Raw genomic sequence first — 22,650 nt, forward strand, 5'->3', positions numbered from 1 at the left:
ACAAAGAAACACCAACAAACATGGCTTAGGTATAGCGTCTCGTCGTGCTCAAGAGAAGTTAAGGAAAAAAGAAACTAGATTAAACTATGCAAGTTACGAATCGCAGGGTAAAATAAATCGGGAGAGAGAGTCCTCATTAAATATCTTGTCTAGTTGGTTAAAGCAATTATAGAAAACAAACATAAGATCAGAATATACCACATGGAAAACAACAAAAACAAAAACAGAGACGCCTAGCCGTTTTTTTTTCCAACTTCGTTTTTAACATCACAAAAAAAAGAGCCCAAAAAACTCTACTCTCTAGGCAGCAACACCAGCACTGTCAGCGGCCGCTCCATCACTACTGCTGTCACCACTGTTATCCTTCTCCTCAGCATACTTCTCCCAGTTAGCTAGAACATGGGCGATACGAGGCGAGTTGGTCAAGCGGTAAACATCCTCAAAGTATTCCTTAGTCAAGGCAAACGGACGGGCTGTCACGTTGGGAATATACTTTCCAACCAGCTTTGAAGGGTCAATCGTCGTCTTGTTAATCTTCTTCAACAAGAACGAACGGAAGGGCTTGACTCCAGACCGCAGGAAAGTTGAGTGGAAAGGCACATCAATGCCACGAAGAGGGATGGTGGCAAAGCCACGCTCCAGCTCTACCGGGGTAGGCTTCTTCAGAGTAGCCTCCATGCATCCACGGATCACCTTCCGCAGGACATCCTTAGCCTCATCAATGTTGGCACGCAGCTCATCAATATCTAATTGCTGCTTCTTCAAAAAGTTTGTCACGCCCGTCAGAGTGTCCAAGGCGCGCAGATCACCAGCACAGACATATTGCATGTTGGCAACGTTGAAGTTGACAATCTCTAGAAGCCAGCCAGATTCCTCGGCAATATTGCTAACAACAAATCGAAGGGCTTCCTCGTTGAAGGTCTTGGAGATACGGCTAGGATTGACGGCGCACATTGAGTAGTTAGACCGGCCAGCAGCATCACGCTCCACAGCAACCTGCATTGTCAGACCACGGTAAAACACAACCGACACCAGAGACTCAATGGGCATGACGTCAGCCAGAGCAGCCAGAGCAGAATACTCTCCCAAGGAATGGCCGGCAAAAGTGCTATCACGAGCAACTAAGCCCTTAGCCTTCATGTCTTCAAAAGAGGCCTTCTCCATCAGGGTCAGGGCAGGCTGCGTAAACTGAGTTGCTGACAGAAGGCCAGTGGGGGAACGGTAAGTGTATGAGGTGGTGGTCTCGTCAACCGTTTTGAAGATTTTCTCCGACTTGATACTCCCATCGGCACCAACAGTCTCGAAAGTCATCGTCATGTAATTCTGGCGGATGGCCTTACCCCGAGGTCCACCAAAGTGCACAGTTAGCTCCTTGGGGTTGTTCTTGACAATGTTCGTGATGGAGAAACCGTAGTTATCCATCAGGTAAGTGTCGGCACGGTCCCAGACCTCGCGGGCAACTTCACTGCTGGCGTAGAGATCCATACCCATACCCTGTTCCTGGGAGCCCTGGCCAGTGAAGACGTAAGCGGTGACAGGCTGCTCAATCTCGGCCTCACCCAGCAGAACCTTTTCCTCGGTCTCCTTGTTGCTAGCAACAACCTTGACTAGTTTGCGGCCAGCAATCATACCAACATGTTGTAGCTGAACTTCGATCGCATCATTGGGAAGAACCATGCCTACAAGAGATGCATGGAAACTACGAACGCGACCAACATTGTTTTCCGCTGCCCAAGTCTCAACAAGGCTACGGACAGCAGCACTCGAGTACATGCCATGGGTAATAGTGCCAGGAAGGTTGGCATATGTTGAGAAAACGCGAGACACGTGGATGGGGTTGAAGTCACCCGATACTCTGGCATAGTTCTCGTTCGAGGCAGGAGCACGCAAAACCAGAGGGGCCTTTCCATTCAGAGGGATGGGGTTCTCAAAGTTGATGGGCTGGTCAAGAGGCGAGCCATTGCGGTCAAGGTAGTCAATAACAGGGTTACCGTGAGAAACACCCGCCTCGTAGTCAACACTGGCAATCTGGATAACCTCCTTGGTGGGAAGTTCTAGCATGACAGGGCCACGGGTCTCAACACTAGCCAAAATATCCTTGTCCTTGTAACGAACCAGACTTTCTAGGCGGAAAGTCAGCGTCTTACCCAAAAGTTCAATGCCTTGAGGAATCTCATCAGCCATAAACCACTGCTTAGACCGAAGAACGGCAACATCCTTGTTAGTGGCCAAGTGAACCTGGACAGGAGTCTCAATCTTGCGCTGGAAAGTGTTTTCAAAGTCAGTGTAGGTACCACGGTACAAGAACTGAGAAGTGACCTCCATCACAGGCTCATTATCGCGGCAGAGAGTACCGCAAACTTCAACCATCTTTCCAGAGTCTTGGTTGATGACAGCGTTGATTTGAGCCGTAGTAGTGATCTCATCACCCTTCTTCAGGGGCTCGGCACCAGGCATCATGCGGAACTGATTCGACAAATGGACCAGTTTCAGCAGATCACCATCAATAGTACGAGGGAAGATGGGCTTGGTGATGGCCTTCCAGCCAACAACGATAGCAAAGTCCATAGGGGCAAACATATCCTTGCCAGGGCGCTCAACAAAAGCCTCGCCTGTATTGCCAACAGTGTAAACAAAGTCCTTGATAGCCTCAGCAGTAACAGTAGTCTTGCCACCATCAAAGATTCCAGTGACAGAGGCATCTAGGTCAAGAGGCTCGTCACCAAACCATGCGCGCCAGTAGAACTCCTTAATACGATCGTTACGACCTTCCATAACCTCATGAATAGGCGCGTATCCAGTCTCGGGGTGATAGGTGAACTCAAGAACCAGAGGAACAGGCGATCCCAATGCGGTAGTGTCCTTTATCATATTGACCACGATACGGTTAGGGCCAGCTAGCTTAACCTCGATAACATCCACGTAGTGATTGTGGCGAGGCTGCTCCTTCACAATAATAGTAGTCTTGGAAGGGTCATTGGGGTAGTTGATCTCAACAAATAGGCCACGAGTCGGGGAAAAGATACGGCGGATAGGATTAGTCTGGAATTTCTGGCCCTGGACGAGTACATCAGACATGAGCAGTGCGTAGCGCCACGACCGGTTAGGGCCAGCCAGGAGAGATAACCAGGCCTCAGGAGAAGGCAGAGCGGAAGCAGGCGAAGACGAGAGACGGTAAGTGTTCTTCGTCTCATCGTAGGCAACTGTCAAACCCTCGATGTCCAAAGGAATCTCAGGCTCGATGAGATTACCGCCAAAGTACTCTACAATAGGGACCTTGGTTTCATCAGACTTATAGTTATCCTCAAGTAGGCTCTTGATGTGACCCTCATGAACACCGTCAAGAATGTCCTTGATAGGCTCATCCATAATGGTAGAGAATTTGACAGCCATGGGACCCTGTAGGATACAAGTACGGCCAACATCCTGATCAATAACAGCCTCCAGGTCCTCAGACTGCCAAAGGGAGTCCTTCTTGAAAAAGAATTCAAAACTGTCATCAAGAGTAGGGACAAAGGTGGGGGGCTTCTGGCCACGGCGCTGGCACAGAGTCACGAAGTACTGAACATCCTGGGCATTGACAATCTGGTTCTCGGCTTCGGGGTACTGGGCCAGAATGCGATCAATGGTTTCAAAAGGCTCATTGAGGTCGGCATAGCTCTGGAGCATAGAAGCCTGGTTGGAAGCAGTAGTGAAACGTTCTTCAACACGGTGGATAAAGTCACCAACGAGGCGAGTGTAAGTGGGGTCAATCCACCGAGATTCGTGCTTGACATACAAAAGATAAACCATGCGGCGAACGATTTCACCGTAGGTCATATCCTCCAAATCAACAGCCTCACCGGCCTTGTTGCGACCAAACCACACCTTCTGGAAATCAGCATTTAGCTTACGAATGATGTAATCACGCATTTTGCGCAACTCGGGAACACGTTTTTCACGGGGGAGACTGAAAATCTTCTGGTCCATCTCAGCCCAGAAGCGTACACCACGAGTAGCAAGCTTGTGAATAGGCTCGCCCATCTCAGAGCGAACAGTAATCACACCACCAGCAGGTCCGGCATACGTCTTCTCCCATTCGCTGTCAGTGACACCGGCAGCATCGATTATAGCCTTCTTAGCATTCTTGCTAGTGTGGCACTCCTTGGCAACCATAGCACGAGAGCCAAATAGAACACCGTCAAAGGGCATAGAAGGGTAGCCATATGCCTTGGACCATTCACCAGTTATATACGGATAAGTGTCTTCAGCGCCACCAAAGCCGCTACCAGCCACAAGGATGATGTTGTCATGGCGACGAATTCTGGTGTACATCTGAAGTATGGGCTGGTGGAAGTCCTCAAATGAGTGATGGCCACCGCCACGGCCACCAGTCCACTGTAGAATGACTGGGAAAGTAGGGTTAGCCTTAGCAATGTTGATGACAGATTGAATGGCATCAACAGAGCCAGGCTTGAAGGAGATGTGCTTGAGACCCAGAGTTTCAATGTACTCCTGAGCAACCTCAATAGAAGGAACACCAGCACCAATTGTGAGGCCTTCGATAGGGACACCCTCAGCACGGAGGCGTCCAATCAGAGGAATCTGCCAGCCCATGGCACGCGGGTTTACGTAAATCAAATTCACGGTGATACCGCGGCCAGCAGGAATAGCGTTCTCGATCTTGCTTAGAGCAGCAGTCATAGTCTTAGCATTGTAGTAACCACCGCCAGCCAGTTCAATATGGTAGCCAGCGTTCATGGTAGCAGAAACGAAATCCCAGGGAACAGTTGAAGGGGTCATACCAGCAACCATGATAGGAGGGACACCCAAAACACGGCTCATCTTCGTGTCCACGTAAGTACGACCGTTAGAAGTTTTAACCAAGCGAGGACCAAATTCCTTGACCCAGTTGATGGCATATTTAACAGCATTTTCTTCATCACGGTCAAACAGCTCAGGTTTGTAACCAACTTCGTTAGAAGTTCCAGAAACAGTACCAGCCAGGATAACTCGAACACCAGTTCCGTCTTTGTTGCGACTAGTAAGAGCACCAATACCCGAAATTCCGCCAGGGCCAAAGTCAAGAATGTGAGTGGCATTAGGGAATTCAGTGGCCTTCTCCCACTGAACAGTGTCACGGGTGATTAAGCGCACCAGAGTAGGGATAATGTTTCCAGAAACAAACGAGCGTAGGTCTTTACCGGTGTGAGTGTCAAAAACAGGGATACCCAGAGAGCAAACGTCAATGTTAACTTCTTTAAGATCATTGTCAATAAGCTCACTTGCTTCAGCCAAGTAAGCGCTGTGGAAGGGAGCTGTGATAGGCAAGAAGCGGTTGGCAAAGCGGACTTTGCGCTGACTGTGAGGGACGCGGTTCTGATCAAGACCAGTGGGCGCCTTAACCTTGCGCAGACGAGTGTTGAGACCATACAAAGAGATGGGAGGGCCGGCTACGACCATGTTACGTGGGCTGTTGATAAGAGAAATGCCGATGTGTCTGTCGGCAGGGAGATAGTGGTTGGTGGCGTCAATGTGCTTCTGGACGTCAGCCTGGGACAGGTCACGGATGCTCAACATGGGGGTAGGAGCACCCTCCCCGCTCTCAATTGACTCGCTGAGAACTGTAGGAGAAAGAGAGGTCTTGGGGAAAGTCTGTTGACTACGGGCACCAATCCAAAAGAGAATAGTGAGAGCACTAGTAGTAGCCTCACGGAAAGACTCCCAAGAGTCGGCCGCCGAAATGGCCGCGGCGGTAACAATACCCTGAGAATGACCCGTAGCACCACGGAGACGATCACGGAAGAACCCAGGGTTAACACCCAGGACCTTGCAAGAAACCTCGTAGTGAGCTAATTGCAAAAGACCAATCAGAGGGAAGCTAATTGGAGCAGAAATAAGGTAATCAACATCAGGAGTTGATTCAGGGTTCAAGAGCCAGCTCATGACATCCAGACCCTTAGGGTACATCTTTTCAGCCTCAGGGTGCTTTGAGAGAGTGCGCAGGAGCTCAGCCGATGAGGTAACGAGCTCGCTAACAAATGAGCTGTAAGTGTTATGTATTTCACGCAGCTCCTCGAAGTACTCCTCAATATTTCCCTGGCCACCGAATATGGCGTAGATAGAAGCAGAACGGTCATCAACTGCCCGCAGAAGAGCAGACTCATGGGGCTTGATAGCACGGTTGGAGACGGACCGAGCACTGTAGTAACTACTAATCACAGCCAGCTTCTTGGACTCAATACCAGGCAGAGTGCTAGCAAGAGCGTGGACCTCGTTTCCTCTCAGGAAAGCCCGCTCGAATTCGTTCAGGATTAAACGCAGAACTTCTTCGTACGAGCCTTGAGAATCATCCTCGCCTTCCTCGACCTCCACAGCAATAAAACCGAGATATCTGGCAACAAGTTCTGCCACTGAGGATGGCTCATCATCCTGGGCCAGCTCATCAGTCGGTGTGGGGAGGGTAGCCACGAATCTTTCTTTTAGTTGAGAAGCATGGAAGTGTAGGCCGGAGGGTACAAGAAAGGAAGACTCTAGAGAGCCGTGGCTAAGCGTGAGAGGACGCAGAGAGGCGTTGGAGCGCGGGGTCGAGACTCCCGTCTGGGGACCGGTGCCAGTTCCGTACATTGTGAATGGGGGAGGGGTATTTTTCAAAAGATGTGAGAGGAAAGCTACGGAAGAGAAAACTGTTAGAAAATTGGTAGTCTTGACTACAGGAAAAGCTTCGATTTGGATCCACGGTCGTAGGACTAAGACTAAAACTTACTGCCAGCTAACTAGTCCGTTCAAATTACAGACAAGTCGAGTCGGAATCGAACCTCGTGAAGGTCTCCACTGGCGTTTTGGCTTCGTGACAAGGGAAAAAGGGAAAAGGAAAGAATAGAAGCCGGCAGGAGAAATGCAAACCCTTGTGCAAATTTCGTAGGCGTAGTTTTTGTATTAGGAAGAGCTGTACATGTAGAGAGAACACGACCCCAGGACAAAAGGGAAAAAAATAAGAGGGCGGAGAAGTCGTAAGGGAAAGAAAGAAAGAAAGGTGAGAAGAAAGACTGACCCCACGATGACCAGAGCTATAGATGAGAATTGATGGCTTGATGACAATCAGTCAATTGGTCGATAGGAGAAATGGTTAGAAGAAGGATAAGAGGGGGGGATCAAGAAAGAATAAAGGAGATTCAGGGCCAACGAATATGGCTTCTCTTGAGAACAGGCACTCAGGATTTTGGCAAGAGCTCTTACTTCAACGAAGTCAAGGCAGTCAGCAGTCAATACTAGCCGTTCTTTCCATACTGCCCTTTACTCAGTACCCCCCACCCAACTTTGTTTTCTTGTAGCAGGGGTTGTATTATTCACCTGCTTTTCTTTCTTAGCTGTACCTGATTACTGAGTGCCACCTTTTTTTTTAGCATTGAGCCCACTAAGATGAAAACCTAAACTGATGGGCTCAACGAGTGGGAATTTAACAGGGCTAGACTACCTTTGGTACATGGCCACTTATGTCTATGTACTATGTACTTACATGGGTCAAGTCGTTTATGCCCCTTGTTGTTTCTTTTCCTGCCAACCTTTGCAGACGTCGGCTCATTGTTTTGAGCACTTGCCCTGAAGCATTGCTAGGAAAGAAAAAAGCAATCTTCTTGCATCCATTTGTTGGGAGGGACCCACACCATCTTTCTAAAAAAACTTCTTAAAGGATGTCTCAATTACTATTGCTACTCACCATTTGACATGCGCCTTTCCTTCCTTCCCTTGAGCCGCAGAACAAGACGCCTTTTGTAGGGTTGTGTGGTACACACATAAAATCTTTTTTTTTTTGGTCATCATTCACAGACAAGTAGACCCCCCTGTACTTGTCTCACACAAAACCTGTTGCATATCACAAATTTCGAATCCCCAACACCAGCAGAGTGTTCTTTACAATCAATGTTCAGCCAATAGAATTGCTGCTGATGTTGGGAATGCTCATGTTTGCACTTTCCAACAATGCAGGAAAAAAAAGGTTGTTTAAGTACTTGCTTGAAAGTTCACCTTGGGCTTTCTGAGCCACCTAGCAATTGCCTTGAACATACCTACTAATCTACTCCTGTTTGTATGTATGGCTGTTGAAGCCTAGAATGTTATGGTTTCTTCCTTAAAAGCTAGAACTTCAGCCTTGCCGAGAGGAAAAATTCCCAATCCCTTTTTCTTTAACGATTGTGTGCAAATATATCAATGAAAAGAATATCAAGTATGGACTGCATTGTAGAGGTTGAAAACCACTTAAAAATCGAATTAATTCAGTACTTCAGTTGCCAATGCTTGTCACAAAGTGACTTCCTTCATTTGTGCATAACTCATTAGGTGGTGTTGGGCAAAGACTAGATTATTCATCCCTTGGGTGATCAGGGTTTTGATAGCCATAGAAGGTTGGTACCCAACATTTCCCCCAGCGTGGAAGCACGGGCTTTGCAAGAGAAACTCCGTTAGTCAGTACGGTGGGGAGTTTTGGTGAGTTATAGTGAGCACAGCAGGGATGAATGAGAATGAATTCAAGCTTGCAATTTGTTTACACAGAGCTCACTAGATTTGTATATCTGTGAGTACCTAAGAGCGAGTATATGAGTATTTCTACAATCAACAATTTAATATAGCTCATGTATCAATTATAAGTCCTACAGCACATGAAATGGAAACGAATTGATTGCTCAAATGTCTTGTTTCTAGTGTTGAAAGATTTGTTTTATCGATACGGGCAAGAAACGCAGCTACCCCAGCTATCTCTTAGCATGAGTACCAAACCGGGCAAGGATTGAGTAAGCCCCAACATTTGGGCATGGGTTAAGAATGCCATGTCACAAGATTCATGGAGAAGAAAAAGGGCACAAGGCAACAGGTAAGCTGATGGCTTCTGACTTTATTAGCTTGATGTCTTGAGCCAACAAATGTAACAACATTGCATAGAATGATTGTGTATTGCTTAGACTTAGAGTAATATTCTAATATTCTAGGCAGTTATTTCTAAGTTGTTGAAGAATCAACTAAACCCTAATAAACTCACTTGAAAAAGGAACCGTCGGGAATTCTTCCTGGCTCAAGGGCAGCAGCTAGCATAACAGTGGGTCCTAGCAGGTACAATGAGTGTGAGGTGTGTATTTTATGCCCCAATGAAAAATGTGGGGCACAAGGCCCATGAAGCATGCTTCTTATTATGCCTACTTCCAGTTATGGACTAGTGCCTGGTGTTTCTGGTTGGGAAAATGACCTTTCTTTTGAAAGCTCTTGACATCTGCCCACCCACACCACATCAAGTACACAGGTACATCGAGAAGGTACATGTGTGTTATACACTTCTCTGAACCAACACCTTGCCTGCCCTTGAAAAAGCATTGAACGCAGAATTTATGGGTAATTTTTTTTAGTGTGCTCTAGTTCTCAACGAAGTAATTGCATTATCGTTCTCTTTTGGGGAGAGGCTGGCCATTGGATTGAAGGCCACTACCCTTCCCAATCAAACGCTGCCTCAACTTTTTTGCCATGGTTGGTCGTGGCCTGTTGCCTACATTGCTTGTTGTGTGTATCTTTTGTTCACCATTTCCTGTTTTCATAAACCCTTGAGCCAACAGTAGTTAGACATTGATTACCGCTTTATCGGCCCTCTCCTTCCCTGTAAATCTTTAATCGGCCCTGTCAGCTTCCCATACAAAACTTGGGTGGTTGCTTGCCTTCGCTGTGGTGGCCTTGTGAGCATTGGAGCTTTCTTTGAATCTAAAGCCTTGTCCTGTTCTTTCTTTCCCTCTCCCTCTTCTCTGATACCCCTTGGCGTCCAATTGTCGACGATCTTCTTGTTACCTCTTCTATTTCCTTTTTTCTCTTTTTTTTTCCCTCTTTTTTTACGATTAACAACAAGGCTTGAGAAACAGCGGAAGCTGAGCCTTGTGTGTACTTTTTTCTTTCTCTCTCGATTTTTCATCCCCTAGAGATTTCCTTACTTAATTGGCCTCCATTTAGCAACCCCTCCATACGCACCCCCATCTTTTCCTAATAGAATTCTCCCTCCACAAAAGAATCTCGACAAAATGCGGCCCGAAGTCGAACAGGAGCTCGCCCACACTTTGCTCATTGAGCTTCTGGCGTATCAGTTTGCCTCGCCTGTTAGATGGATTGAGACCCAAGATGTGTTCCTCGCCGAGAAGACAGCTGAGAGAATCGTCGAGGTTGGTCCTGCCGACACTCTGGGTGTGATGGCTAAGCGGACATTGGCTAGCAAGTACGAAGCCTTTGATGCCGCAAAGTCAGTACAGCGTCAAATTCTTTGCTACAACAAGGACGCCAAGGAGATCTACTACGATGTTGACCCTGTTGAAGAGGAACCGGAAGCCCCTGCTACTGCCTCTGGTAGTGATACTCCGGCTGCTGCTCCTGCTGCTGCCGCAGCCGCACCAGTGGCTGCTGCCGCAGCCCCTGCTTCTAGTGCCGGTCCCGCTGCTGCGGTTGCTGATGCTCCCGTTCAAGCAATTGAAATTGTGCGCGCTCTGGTCGCCCAAAAGCTCAAGAAGCCCCTTCTTGATGTGCCGCTAGGCAAAGCCATCAAAGATCTTGTTGGTGGTGAGTTGTACAATCTTTTGACATTCAACACCTGAGATATATCAATTCTTCTCGATTCTAACGTTTCTCTTCTTTGCCTTAGGTAAATCTACTCTCCAAAATGAGATCCTCGGTGATCTTGGTAAAGAATTTGGTTCGACGCCGGAGAAGCCCGAAGATACCCCTCTTGATGAACTTGGTGCTGCCATGCAGGCCACGTTTGATGGCCAGCTCGGCAAACAATCCCAGAGTCTTATTGCTCGCTTGATATCATCAAAGATGCCTGGTGGTTTCAACATTACAGCCACAAGAAAATACCTGGAGTCTCGTTGGGGATTGGGATCCGGTCGTCAGGACGGTGCCCTCCTTTTGGCTCTTACTATGGAGCCGCCCTCTCGTCTAGGATCGGAGGGCGATGCCAAGGCTTTCTTGGACAATGTAACTCAAAGCTACGCTAAAAACTCTGGAATCAGTCTTTCTACTGCCTCTGCTGACGGCCCGGCCGCTGGTGGTGCTGGCGGTATGATGATGGACCCCGCCGCTATTGATGCTTTGACCAAGGATCAGCGTGCACTATTCAAGCAGCAACTAGAGCTTCTGGCCCGCTATCTCAAAATGGATCTTCGGGCTGGAGACAAGGCTTTTATCAATGCCCAGCAGACTGAAAAGGTTTTGCAGTCACAGATTGACCTGTGGAATGCCGAGCATGGTGATTTCTATGCTTCAGGAATCACCCCCTCATTTAGTCCCCTCAAGGCCCGCGTTTACGACTCGTCATGGAACTGGGCTCGCCAGGACTGCTTGACCATGTACTACGACATCATCTTTGGCCGCCTGCAGGTCGTTGACCGCGAGATTGTTTCTCAGTGTATCCGCATCATGAACCGCTCTAGCCCGACTATCCTTGACTTCATGCAGTACCACATTGACAATGTTCCTACCGAGCGTGGTGAGACATACAAGCTTGCCAAGGAATTGGGTGCTCAACTTATCGAAAACTGCCGTGACGTTCTTAATGCGGCTCCCCACTACAAGGATGTTGCTGTTCCCACTGGTCCCCGCACTACCATTGATGCGAAGGGCAACCTTAACTATGAAGAGGTGCCTCGTGCTAGCTGCCGTAAACTTGAACATTATGTCCAGCAGATGAGTGAGGGTGGGAAAATCTCTGAGTATGGTAATCGCACCAAGGTCCAGAATGACCTTCAGCGCATCTACAAGTTGATCAAACAGCAGCACAAGATGTCAAAGACCTCGCAGCTTGAAATCAAGACCCTTTATAGCGAAGTTCTGCGCTCCTTGGCCATGAACGAAAGTCAAATCATCCCTAAGGACAACGGCAAGCACATCAAGAAGGCTATGTCTGGTAATAAGGGCAAGGTTGAAACCATACCATTTTTGCACCTTAAGCGCAAGGCTCACCACGGTGGATGGGATTACAGTAAGAAGCTTACTGGCCAGTATCTCAATTGCCTGGCTCAGGCTGCTCGCGATGGTGTCACCTACAAGGACCGCTATGCTCTCATGACTGGCGCTGGCGCTGGCTCCATTGGTTCCGAGGTCCTTCAGGGCCTGATTAGCGGTGGTGCGAAGGTCATTGTTACTACTAGTCGTTACTCTCGTGAAGTTACAGAGTACTACCAGTCTATGTACACACGCTACGGTTCCCGTGGCTCGCAGCTAATTGTTGTTCCCTTCAACCAGGGTAGCAAGCAGGATGTTGAGGCTCTCGTTGACTACATTTACGATCCTAAGAACGGTCTAGGCTGGGATCTGGACTACATTGTTCCTTTTGCTGCTATTTCCGAGAATGGCCGCCAGATTGATGACCTGGATTCCAAGTCTGAGCTGGCTCACCGCATTATGCTGACCAACCTCCTGCGTCTGTTGGGTGCTGTCAAGAGACAGAAGCATGAGCGTGGCTTTGAGACACGCCCTGCCCAAGTTGTTCTTCCTCTATCACCTAACCACGGTACTTTCGGTAATGATGGTCTGTACTCAGAGTCTAAGCTGGGTCTTGAAACCCTCTTCAACCGTTGGCACTCGGAATCTTGGGCCAACTACCTCACCATTTGTGGTGCTGTGATTGGCTGGACTCGTGGTACTGGTCTGATGAACGGCAACAATATTGTTGCTGAGGGTGTCGAGGCTTTTGGCGTTCGTACTTTCTCCCAGCAGGAAATGGCCTTCAACCTTCTGGGTCTCATGTCCCCCGCCATTGTTGACCTTTGCCAGAATGAGCCTGTTTTCGCTGATCTCAATGGAGGTCTTCAATTCATCCCCAACCTGAATGAGATCATGACTAAGCTCCGTTCTGATATTATGCAGACTAGTGAGGTTCGCAAGGCTGTTTCCAAGGAGACTGCCATTGAGAACACTGTTGTCAACGGTGCCGATTCAGAAGCGCTTTTCAAGCGCAAGGTTGTGCAGCCTCGTGCCAACATCAAGTTTGACTTCCCCCAGAAGCTGGACTGGGACTCTGAAATTGCTCCTCTCAATGCCAAGCTGAAGGGCATGGTTGATCTTGAAAAGGTCGTTGTAGTCACTGGTTTTGCTGAGGTCGGCCCCTGGGGTAACTCTCGTACCCGTTGGGAGATGGAAGCTTACGGTGAATTTTCTTTGGAGGGCTGCGTTGAAATGGCCTGGATCATGGGTTTGATTAAAAACCATAACGGCCCCATCAAGGGCAAGCCTTACTCTGGCTGGGTTGATGCCAAGTCTGGCGAGCCTGTCGATGACAAGGATATCAAGTCCAAATACGAGAAGTTTATCCTTGAACACAGTGGTATTCGTCTCATTGAACCTGAGCTGTTTGATGGTTACGACCCCAACAAGAAGCAGCTTCTCCACGAGGTCGTCATTGAGGAGGATTTGGAGCCCTTTGAGTCCTCCAAGGAAACCGCCGAGGAGTTCAAGCGTGAACATGGCGAGAAGGTTGAGATTTTTGAGATCCCTGAGTCTGGTGAGTATACTGTCCGTGTCAAGAAGGGTGCTTCTCTCTGGATTCCCAAGGCTCTTCGCTTCGATCGTCTGGTTGCTGGCCAAATCCCTACTGGCTGGGATGCCAAGCGCTACGGTATTCCCGATGACATAATCAGCCAGGTCGATCCCGTCTCTCTATTTGTGCTAGTGGGTGTTGCTGAAGCTCTGCTTTCCGCCGGCATTACCGACCCCTACGAGTTCTATAAATATGTCCACGTCTCCGATGTTGGTAACTGCATTGGTTCCGGTATGGGTGGTTCTACTGCTCTGCGTGGCATGCACAAGGCTCGTTTCCAGGATCAACCTCTGCAAAATGATATTCTTCAGGAGTCTTTCATCAACACCATGAGTGCGTGGGTGAACATGCTTCTGCTCTCGTCTTCTGGTCCCATCAAGACCCCTGTTGGTGCTTGTGCTACTGCTGTTGAATCCGTTGACATTGGTTACGAGACCATTGTTGAGGGTAAGGCCCGCATTTGCCTGGTTGGTGGTTTCGATGACTTTGGCGAGGAGGGTTCTTATGAGTTTGCCAACATGAAGGCCACTAGCAATGCTGTTGACGAGTTTGCCCATGGTCGCACACCTAAGGAGATGTCTCGTCCTACTACCACTACCCGTAACGGATTCATGGAATCTCAGGGCAGTGGTATCCAGATCATCATGACTGCTAAGCTGGCCCTTGAGATGGGTGTTCCTATTTATGGTGTTCTTGCCCTTACCACTACTGCCTCTGACAAGATTGGCCGCTCTGTGCCTGCCCCTGGCCAAGGTGTCCTGACTACTGCTCGCGAGCATGCTGGCAAGTTCCCCTCGCCTATGCTGGATATCAACTACCGCCGTCGCCAGATTGAGCTTCGCAAGAAGCAGATCAAGCAGTGGCAAGAATCTGAGCTGGAGTACGTGTATGATGAGGTGCAGGCTATTAAGTCTCAAGGCGCCGATATTGATGAAAAGGAGTACACTAGCGAGCGCATTGCCCATATCAACAAGGAGGCTGCTCGCCAGGAGTCCGAAGTTCTTGCCAGCTTGGGCAACCACTTCTGGAAGAAGGATCCTTCGATTGCTCCCCTGCGTGGTGCCCTGGCTACTTGGGGTCTCACTATTGATGACCTTGATGTTGCTTCTTTCCACGGTACCTCAACCAAGGCTAACGACAAGAACGAGTCCTCTGTCATATGCCAGCAGCTGGAGCATCTGGGCCGCAAGAAGGGTAATGCGGTCATGGGCATTTTCCAGAAGTACTTGACTGGCCACCCCAAGGGTGCTGCCGGTGCTTGGATGCTGAACGGCTGTCTCCAAGTTCTGAACACCGGTTTAGTCCCAGGCAACCGCAATGCTGACAATGTGGACGAGGTTATGGAGAAGTTTGATATGATTGTTTACCCTAGCCGCAGTATCCAGACTGATGGTATCAAGGCTTTCTCGGTCACTTCTTTCGGTTTTGGCCAGAAGGGCGCCCAGGCCATTGGTATTCACCCCCGCTACCTGTTTGCTGTCCTAGACAAGGCTACCTACGAGGACTACACAAACCGTCTTGAGTCTCGCCAGAAGAAGACTTACCGCTACTTCCACAATGGCCTCATCAACAACAGCATCTTTGTTGCCAAGTCTCACTCTCCTTACACTGACGAGCAGCTTACTTCTGTTCTGCTGAACCCTGATGCCCGCGTGACCGAGGATAAGAAGACCTCCGAGCTTAACTTCCCTAGCAACTTTATGAAGCTCTCTGAGAAGACTCCGACCACTGCCCAGAACCGGGAGACTAACGAGATGATGGAGGTCTTGGCTCAGGGTGTGCAGTCAGAGAACAACAAGGTTGGCGTTGATGTTGAGGATATTTCAGCGATCAATATCGACAACGATACCTTCCTTGAACGCAATTTCACTGATGAGGAGATTGCTTACTGCCGCAGTGCCTCTAGCCCCCAGAGCTCTTTTGCTGGCCGGTGGAGTGCTAAGGAGGCTGTATTTAAGTCTCTGGGTGTTGAGTCTCAGGGTGGCGGTGCTGCTATGAAGGAGATTGAGATTGTGCGTAGCGAGACTGGCGCCCCTTCAGTCAAGCTGAGCGGTGGGGCTGCTGCTGCCGCTTCCAAGGCAGGCGTCAAGAGTGTGAGTGTCTCAATTTCGCACTCTGAGACACAAGCTGTTGCTGTTGCCGTGTCGACCTTTTAAGTTATAACTTTTTTGGTTCACGGGCTTTCTTCTTTTTCTTTCCCCTTTTCCTTCGGGTTCTCTCCCTCGCCATTATTTTTGGCTTGACTTCTCTTGCTTCTTGGGTAACAAACGGCTTTCAAGAAAAGAGATGGTGTTTGTACGGTTGATTTATTGGGTTGATGGTTTATATTTTACGTCATCATGTTTTTGTTTCTTGTGTTTTTCTATTTGCCCGATTTTGTGCGTCGTTTTTGCTTTTTGTGTGGTATAAAATAGTTGAAAGCCAATATAGAAATTTCTGCTTGAAGTTATTCAGTTGATGAACATGGTGGTCAACGAGATGTAAAAATATGTTCTGGTAGTTTTGTGTTGATATCTAAATCCAAGACTTTGTTTCTTTTACATGTGACGCGCGGGTTATTAACCCTTAGCATGTCATAGATAAGCTGAATATGTCGTAATTGTGGGTATGCGGAACTACGGTTTCTTTGTTGAGTTTAGCTTATTAGCTGGCAAGGCTTTCTTCCTACGGTTTCCGGCGTACATACATTACCTTGTCCCTATCTTGCCAGAGAATACGCTTATTGTTGTAAGTGGGAAAAAAAAAGAAGGGAGGTGTGTATCAGTAACATGGCTTGTACCTAAAAGGGGCTGGCTGGATAAGACAACAAGTGTAAGGGTGATCGACGGCCGCATTTGACTTTGATAGCGTATTTTTCCCACGGTCAGCTTTATTTTAGACTTGCTTTCGTTTATTACCTCTCTATTGTAACAGCAAACTTGCCGTCTCACGAGGTCGTTTTTTTGCTTCTCCATCCCAATATCTATCTTATACGAGGCCACAAAGATCCTCAAGCCTGTCGTTGTGAAACAGGCAACACTGTTGTACGATCCTTACACACTACAACAACAAAGAAGGCGGGTTGATAAAGCTGGATGACTAAGAAAAGCATTCAATAAACCTGCTATATCCACTTGCTCAAAAGGACAGGTATAAAGGGCCAGGTTTCCCTTCATCTGAAGAAGTTTTTGTTGGAGAGCAGCTGAAAGTTGTTGGCAGGCTTGTATCTCCGCCTTCTTGTTTTTTCTTTCCTTTGCATACGGAAGTTGCTTTACTAGAAAACCACCTTTCCTATAACCCTATTCCTTAGTCCTGGCAAGTTTACTTCCATTGCTTTCTTTTTGATTCTGGCACTTTGACTTCATATTGCTCCTCTCTCCCTCTCTCTCAAACCCCCTGTTTTCATTTTTGCCATGGCTTCGTCGGCATCCGATCTTGGTGGCAAGAAACCACAGCGTCAACACCAGCTCTTTCTGGGAAACTTTATACATAGTAAATCCCGCGAGGAGCTGGACTACTGGCATAACACGGCTGTGGCTGTATCATCAGAGGGCGTGATTTTAGCTATTGAGAAAGACTGTGATGAGGCTAAAGCAAAGGCTGAACTACTGCCAAGGCTGAAATGGGCACCTAGTGATGTTGAAGTGACTGTGACGTCAGACAAGCAGTTCTTCTTTCCAGGCTTGATAGGTAAGCCTGAAAAGGCGGCGGTAGCTGGCAGATTGGCCCTATTCTAGATGCATGCTAATAAGTCACAGATACTCATGTTCACGCATCCCAGTATCCCAATGTGGGAATATTTGGCAAGTCTACACTTTTAGACTGGCTTGATACGTACACTTTTCCCCTCGAAAGCAGTCTCGCCGATAGGGCTAAGGCCCAGCGCGTATATACGGCCTGTGTGCGCCGGACGTTGTCACACGGTACAACTGCTGCTTCGTATTTTGCAACCCAGTCGACAGAGTCTACTAATGTGCTGGCTGATGTGTGTCTGTCTCTTGGTCAGCGGGCGTTGATCGGCCGTGTATGCATGGATAATGCCGCTATGTGCCCTGAGTACTATCGAGATGAGTCTGCCGAGACTGCGCGGATTGCCACCGAGAAAAGTATCGACTACATTCGCAAAATAGATCCTACATACGAAATCATTAAGCCAATCTTGACACCGCGCTTTGCGCCCTCCTGTTCCAGTGCTTCAATGACGTCCTTGGGCAAAATTGCTGCTGAAACCGGCCTTCCCGTGCAAACTCACATCTCGGAAAATAAGCCTGAATGCGAGCTGGTTGATTCTCTCTTCCCGGAGGCGGGATCCTACACAAATGTCTACGAAAACAATCAGTTGCTGACGCCACGGACTATACTTGCACATGGAATCTGGCTGTCGGAAGAGGAGGCGGCTTTGATTTCCCAGCGTGGTAGCAAGATTTCCCACTGCCCGTGCAGCAACACTTCCATTACTAGCGGCACGGCTCGTATCCGCTGGCTGTGGAATCATGGCATCGATGTAGGCCTTGGTACTGATATGAGCGGTGGATATTCACCTAGCGTGCTAGATGCTGCGCGCCAGGCGGCTTTAGTATCGCGCCATGTCGCCATGGGAATGGCTGAGGGTAAAGAGCGCGAATGCAGCAAGTTGACTGTGGAGGAAGTGCTGTATCTGGCGACCAAAGGGGGTGCAATTGTCATGGGCATGGAGGACAGGGTGGGCTCGTTTGCGGTGGGAATGCACTGGGATGCAATCCAAATCAAGCTGGCCACAATTACAGAATTAGGAGACCGTGAAGAAGATGGTGGTGAAGCGGGAAACGTGGATATCTTTGGATGGGAGTCCTGGGATGAGATAGTGGCCAAGTGGTTGTACAATGGCGATGATCGAAACTGCAAGAAGGTGTGGGTCAAGGGCCGTCTTGTGCACCAGCGGAAATAGAAGCTAAGGAGAGGGTGTAGGGGATGGTGATCAGTGTTTAATACTAATGCAGCTAGCTAACTGTATGTATGTATGTACTATTTAACGTCTACCTACAGGTATTACACCGTAATACGACGGTAGCTAACTGACTTTTACATGAAATAACAGAAAAAAAAAAAAAAAAAAAGCTATGACAACTAAAAAGAGGTGACGGTTTTGCCTGCAAAAATGAATGCGTGAACATCGGCTGACCCCAACCCGATTTGAACGGATAACCTTTTGATCTGGAGTCAAACGCGCTACCGTTGCGCCATAGGGCCTGTTGCATATTTAAAACCGGTGCTATATGGTTATAAATAGTCAAAATTTCGGAGCCTGAATTTTGAATCCCCACGCTGGGGAAGGGTCTGGAAAGATCAATAGCGAGAAGGCTCGCAGAGGAAGCGATTGATAGGGAAATCATCCCTAGAAATTACATCTGTGCGGTGCCGAGAAGGGCGGTAACGGACCTGCTTATTGACCTCCGTGGGAAGATAGAGGAAGCCCAGGAATGGAAGAAGGTAACCTCAATCTTCACGTTCGACATCAAAGGAGCCTTTGACGCGGTAGACCCGGAGAGAATGGAACGCAGGATGGTGGAGTGCCTATGGCCCACAAAATTGTGCAGATGGGTCAGAAGCTTCATGGAGGGAAGAGAGGCGAGCATCCGCGCCGAAGAAACAACTACAACCCTCGTGGGAGGCTCTCTCCCGCAGGGCTCGCCAATCTCCCCAGTGCTATATATGCTCTTCATGGCACCGCTCTACAAACACATCCCCCCGCTACTGGGATATGCAGACGACGGGGCCTTAGTGGTCAGTGGGCGAGACTTCGCAGAAAATAGCAGCTCAATCGAAGTCATCATGAAGGAAGTGGTAGAGTGGACCACGCTCAACGGTCTAGAAATAGACCAGGGAAAGTCAACGCTTCTACACATCAAGGGCAGAAGGAGGATTGCAGGAAGCCCATCCGTGACCGTGGAAGGCCTAGGCACGTACAAACCGACCCCGGCAAAAGAATCAATGAGATGGCTCGGACTGCACCTGGACTCGAGTCTTCTCTTCAACAAGCACATCGCAAAGGTCATTGCGAGTGTCAACCGGTTGGCAAATGGCTTGAGGTATCTAGCCGGCTGCTACAAAGGAGCAGACACAAAGAGCATGCTCACAGCGGTACGGGCCTGCGCCGTGAGCAAAGCGCTCTTTGCAGCGAGCGCCTGGTCTGGGCTAGAGACAACAAAAGAGGCAGCAGAGAAGCTGAACATCTCGCTGAGGAAGTGCCTCCGAGCAGCTCTCCCCATGTACCGTACGACACCAAGGGAATGCTTACACCATGCCGCAGGCATTCCTCCTTTCGAAATCCTCCTGGAGGATGAAAAGAGGAGGGAAGCCATACGGTGGCACACACTAGATGATAGGCACATTCTGAGAGGGCCAAATTTCAACCCAGTGGTGGCGAGGCTACGCAAACTCCTCCCAGCGCAAATGGAGAAACACACTAGGTTGAGGCCGCTCTTGGAAGGACCGGACATGGCGCCCCGAACGTGGCTCAGCAAAGAGGAGGAAGCGAAGCGACACCAGGCAGAGGTAGAGAATACCCTACCAGGAACGCTCGTCGCGTACTCCGACGGATCGAAAGATGCAAGTGGCAACGCGGGCGCAGGATGGGCTATCATCGAAGACGGAGCTACCCAAGAAGCAAACCACATAGCTCTAGGAAAGTGGATGGAGGTGGCAGATGCGGAGGCAGTTGGCGCTCTCGAGGCAACTAAGCGAGCAACAGCTCGCGAAGGAGCTGGAGAAATCTGGCTGTGTCTAGACAACAGAGGAGTTGTGGACCGACTCCGAAATGCAGCCACCAAAAACAGCACATCACAGGAAGCGGTAGACGAAACCAGACGAATCCTAAAAGCCTGGGCAGACAAGACACCCGGAAGGCTCGCCCGAGTGCTATGGGTCCCAGGACACATGGGCATCAAAGGCAATGAGCTAGCCGATACCCAGGCCAAGTTAGGAAGCCAGGGACTGGTAACGGAACACCGCTTCAGCCTTGCAGGAGCACGGAGATGGAGAAGAGACCAGCTACGTCTCGACTACGAAGGGTGGTGGAAAGAACAAAAAGGATACCGTCCGCTTGGAACCGGCGTCTCCACTGAACCCCCCTTCCGCAACTCCCGCTACAAAGGGCTGACTAGAATAGAGCTGGGCCACATCCTCGCGGCTAGAACTGGCGATGGAGACTTCGACAGATACCACGAGCGATGGGGACACAACTGCCCACTTGGATGCAGAGCCTGCAACCAAGCCAAGGAACGAGGACACTGGTGGACCTGCAAGGCACTACCCAGACCATGGAGCCAAAGGTTCGCGGACAAGCTCCTTAAAAACACGAAAGCGACAAGTTATGTCGCCAACGTGCTTCGCCGCAACCTAATGCTCCTTAAAGAGAAACAACAACCCGAGCCCGAGCTGAGCTGTCTGGACACCACAGAGGCAGCCCCCCCTCAAGAAACGCGTAGAGGCAGGTCACTGCCACCGCAGACGACAGGGGAGCGACCACAACCAGGGCAGCCTAGGATGACACAACCAACTCCACGACAGCAAGGGCAACAACGAAGAAGGGGACGAGGAGGGCGAAGTTGAGGGAGAATGGAAGGGGAAGAGAGAAGAGATAGGAGGAGGAAACGTTCGCAGGACAGGAAGGAGATGTCGAGGAGGGCTCCGTGAGAAGGTGTGGAGGGAGCTCTGCTACCAACCACCAGCAGAACGGGAAAAATATTAAAAATGATGCGGCAGCAGCCATGCATACGGAAGGACAAAACCGCTGTACTCTGCCGGGGCCTACCCCCCGTGCCGATAGCCGGCGGCCTTTTAGACTAGATTACACGCGGTCGTCGCAGACCAAAAATACCTGGAACCCCGCAGGCACGCCCTAGGGCAATGCTGGACAGAGAGCCATCCTGGCCCAAGCGCCGGACCCTAAAAAGTCATAGGAGGCGCCCGAAATCCAAGCAAACCTGCAATTGCTGACCGCCCAGGAGGAGTCACGGGAAGCTGACATCAGCCAACGGCTCCTGTCCGGAATATGCCGTCGTATTACCGCGAAATAATTGGTAGGTAGACGTAAAATAATACAATACAATACAATACAATACCTGAATTTTGAAGCAAGTCCGGGCCACAGGAGGGCGGGCCTCACCAGGACGGAGCTGGGTCGCATCCTCGCTGTTAGAACTGGCGATGGAGACTTTGAAAAATACCATGAGCGATGGAGACACGACTGCCCACTTGGATGCATGGCATGTAACTCGCTAAAAGAATGAGACCACTGGTGGACATACAAGGCATTGCTGAGACTATGGAGCTAAGAATTGCAGACAAGCTCCTTAAAAACACGGACGGGACACGTCTTGTTAAGCTGCAACCTGAGGTCCATCCAGGACGTACAAAAACCAGAGTCTGAGCCGAGACGAGCCGTCCGGACACCACGGGGGCAACCCGCCTCAAGACATGCGGAGAGGCAGGCCGCTGCTACTAGAAACTACAGGGGAGTGTTCGCGACACAGGCAGCCTAATATGACGCAGCCAACCTCGAAACCGGATGAATAACAACGAGAAAGGGGACGACAAGGACGAAAATGAGTGGGAAGGAGGAGCAAGATAGAAGGGATGGGAGGAGGAATTTTTGCAGAATCGAAAGCAAACGTTGAGGAGGGCTCCATGAGGAAGTGCCGAAGAAGTTCTACTCCCGGCCACCAACAAAATGAATTACACAATGTGGAAACAGAAGGACAAACTCGCCGGGGCCTATCCCTGGCAGCCCTTTAGACTAGCTTACGCGTGGTCGTCATCAGGTAGTCTACAGATGGAAAAGTCAGATCTTAAAAGTCGCAGCAAGTACTCAGAATCGTCTATGCAATCTTGCAGCAATCACTGACCAATTAGAGCTGTTCTAGAATATTATATCGTTACTGTGCGTGCTTTCGTCTGACGCCGTCGTGTTGCATAAATAGTAGTGGATAGACATAAAATCAAGCGTGTATATGTACCAAACTGGATGACGTCAATTGAAACAACCATAATGGATGTGTGGTGTTTTTATGGTTGGGTCCGTTCTGAAGGAGTCCAGTGCTGATTGGCTATGGTGATCGCAGAAGATAGTGAGTCTGTTCAAGCTGAAGCTC

At 49.3% G+C, this 22,650-nt stretch overlaps 4 protein-coding genes across 4 annotated transcripts; 3 read left to right on the forward strand and 1 right to left on the reverse strand.

Annotated features, from left to right (window-relative positions):
- Positions 1–300: 300 nt before the first annotated feature.
- Positions 301–6,606, reverse strand: HOO65_090105 (Fatty acid synthase subunit beta; the record flags this gene model as incomplete). The annotated part of the gene is made up of 1 exon (XM_071001603.1): positions 301–6,606. One exon carries the CDS (start codon positions 6,604–6,606, stop codon positions 301–303), a length of 6,306 nt encoding a protein of 2,101 aa, XP_070855991.1.
- Positions 6,607–10,034: 3,428 nt separating this feature from the next.
- HOO65_090106 (Fatty acid synthase subunit alpha) lies at positions 10,035–15,696 on the forward strand (the record flags this gene model as incomplete). The annotated part of the gene is made up of 2 exons (XM_071004413.1): positions 10,035–10,563; positions 10,646–15,696. 2 exons carry the CDS (start codon positions 10,035–10,037, stop codon positions 15,694–15,696), a joined length of 5,580 nt encoding a protein of 1,859 aa, XP_070855992.1.
- A 1,236-nt stretch (positions 15,697–16,932) lies between these two features.
- HOO65_090107 (putative guanine deaminase) lies at positions 16,933–18,446 on the forward strand (the record flags this gene model as incomplete). The annotated part of the gene is made up of 2 exons (XM_071004519.1): positions 16,933–17,209; positions 17,278–18,446. The coding sequence occupies 2 exons, from the start codon at positions 16,933–16,935 to the stop codon at positions 18,444–18,446; spliced, it is 1,446 nt and encodes a 481-aa protein (XP_070855993.1).
- Positions 18,447–19,219: 773 nt separating this feature from the next.
- On the forward strand, positions 19,220–21,109 carry HOO65_090108 (putative double-stranded RNA/RNA-DNA hybrid binding protein; the record flags this gene model as incomplete). Its single annotated transcript, XM_071001604.1, has 1 exon — positions 19,220–21,109. The coding sequence occupies one exon, from the start codon at positions 19,220–19,222 to the stop codon at positions 21,107–21,109; it is 1,890 nt and encodes a 629-aa protein (XP_070855994.1).
- Positions 21,110–22,650: the final 1,541 nt, after the last annotated feature.

This window comes from Ceratocystis lukuohia (genome assembly GCF_044167205.1).
Source record: "Ceratocystis lukuohia strain C4212 chromosome Unknown Supercontig9_pilon, whole genome shotgun sequence".
In the NCBI taxonomy this organism is placed as follows: domain Eukaryota; kingdom Fungi; phylum Ascomycota; class Sordariomycetes; order Microascales; family Ceratocystidaceae; genus Ceratocystis; species Ceratocystis lukuohia.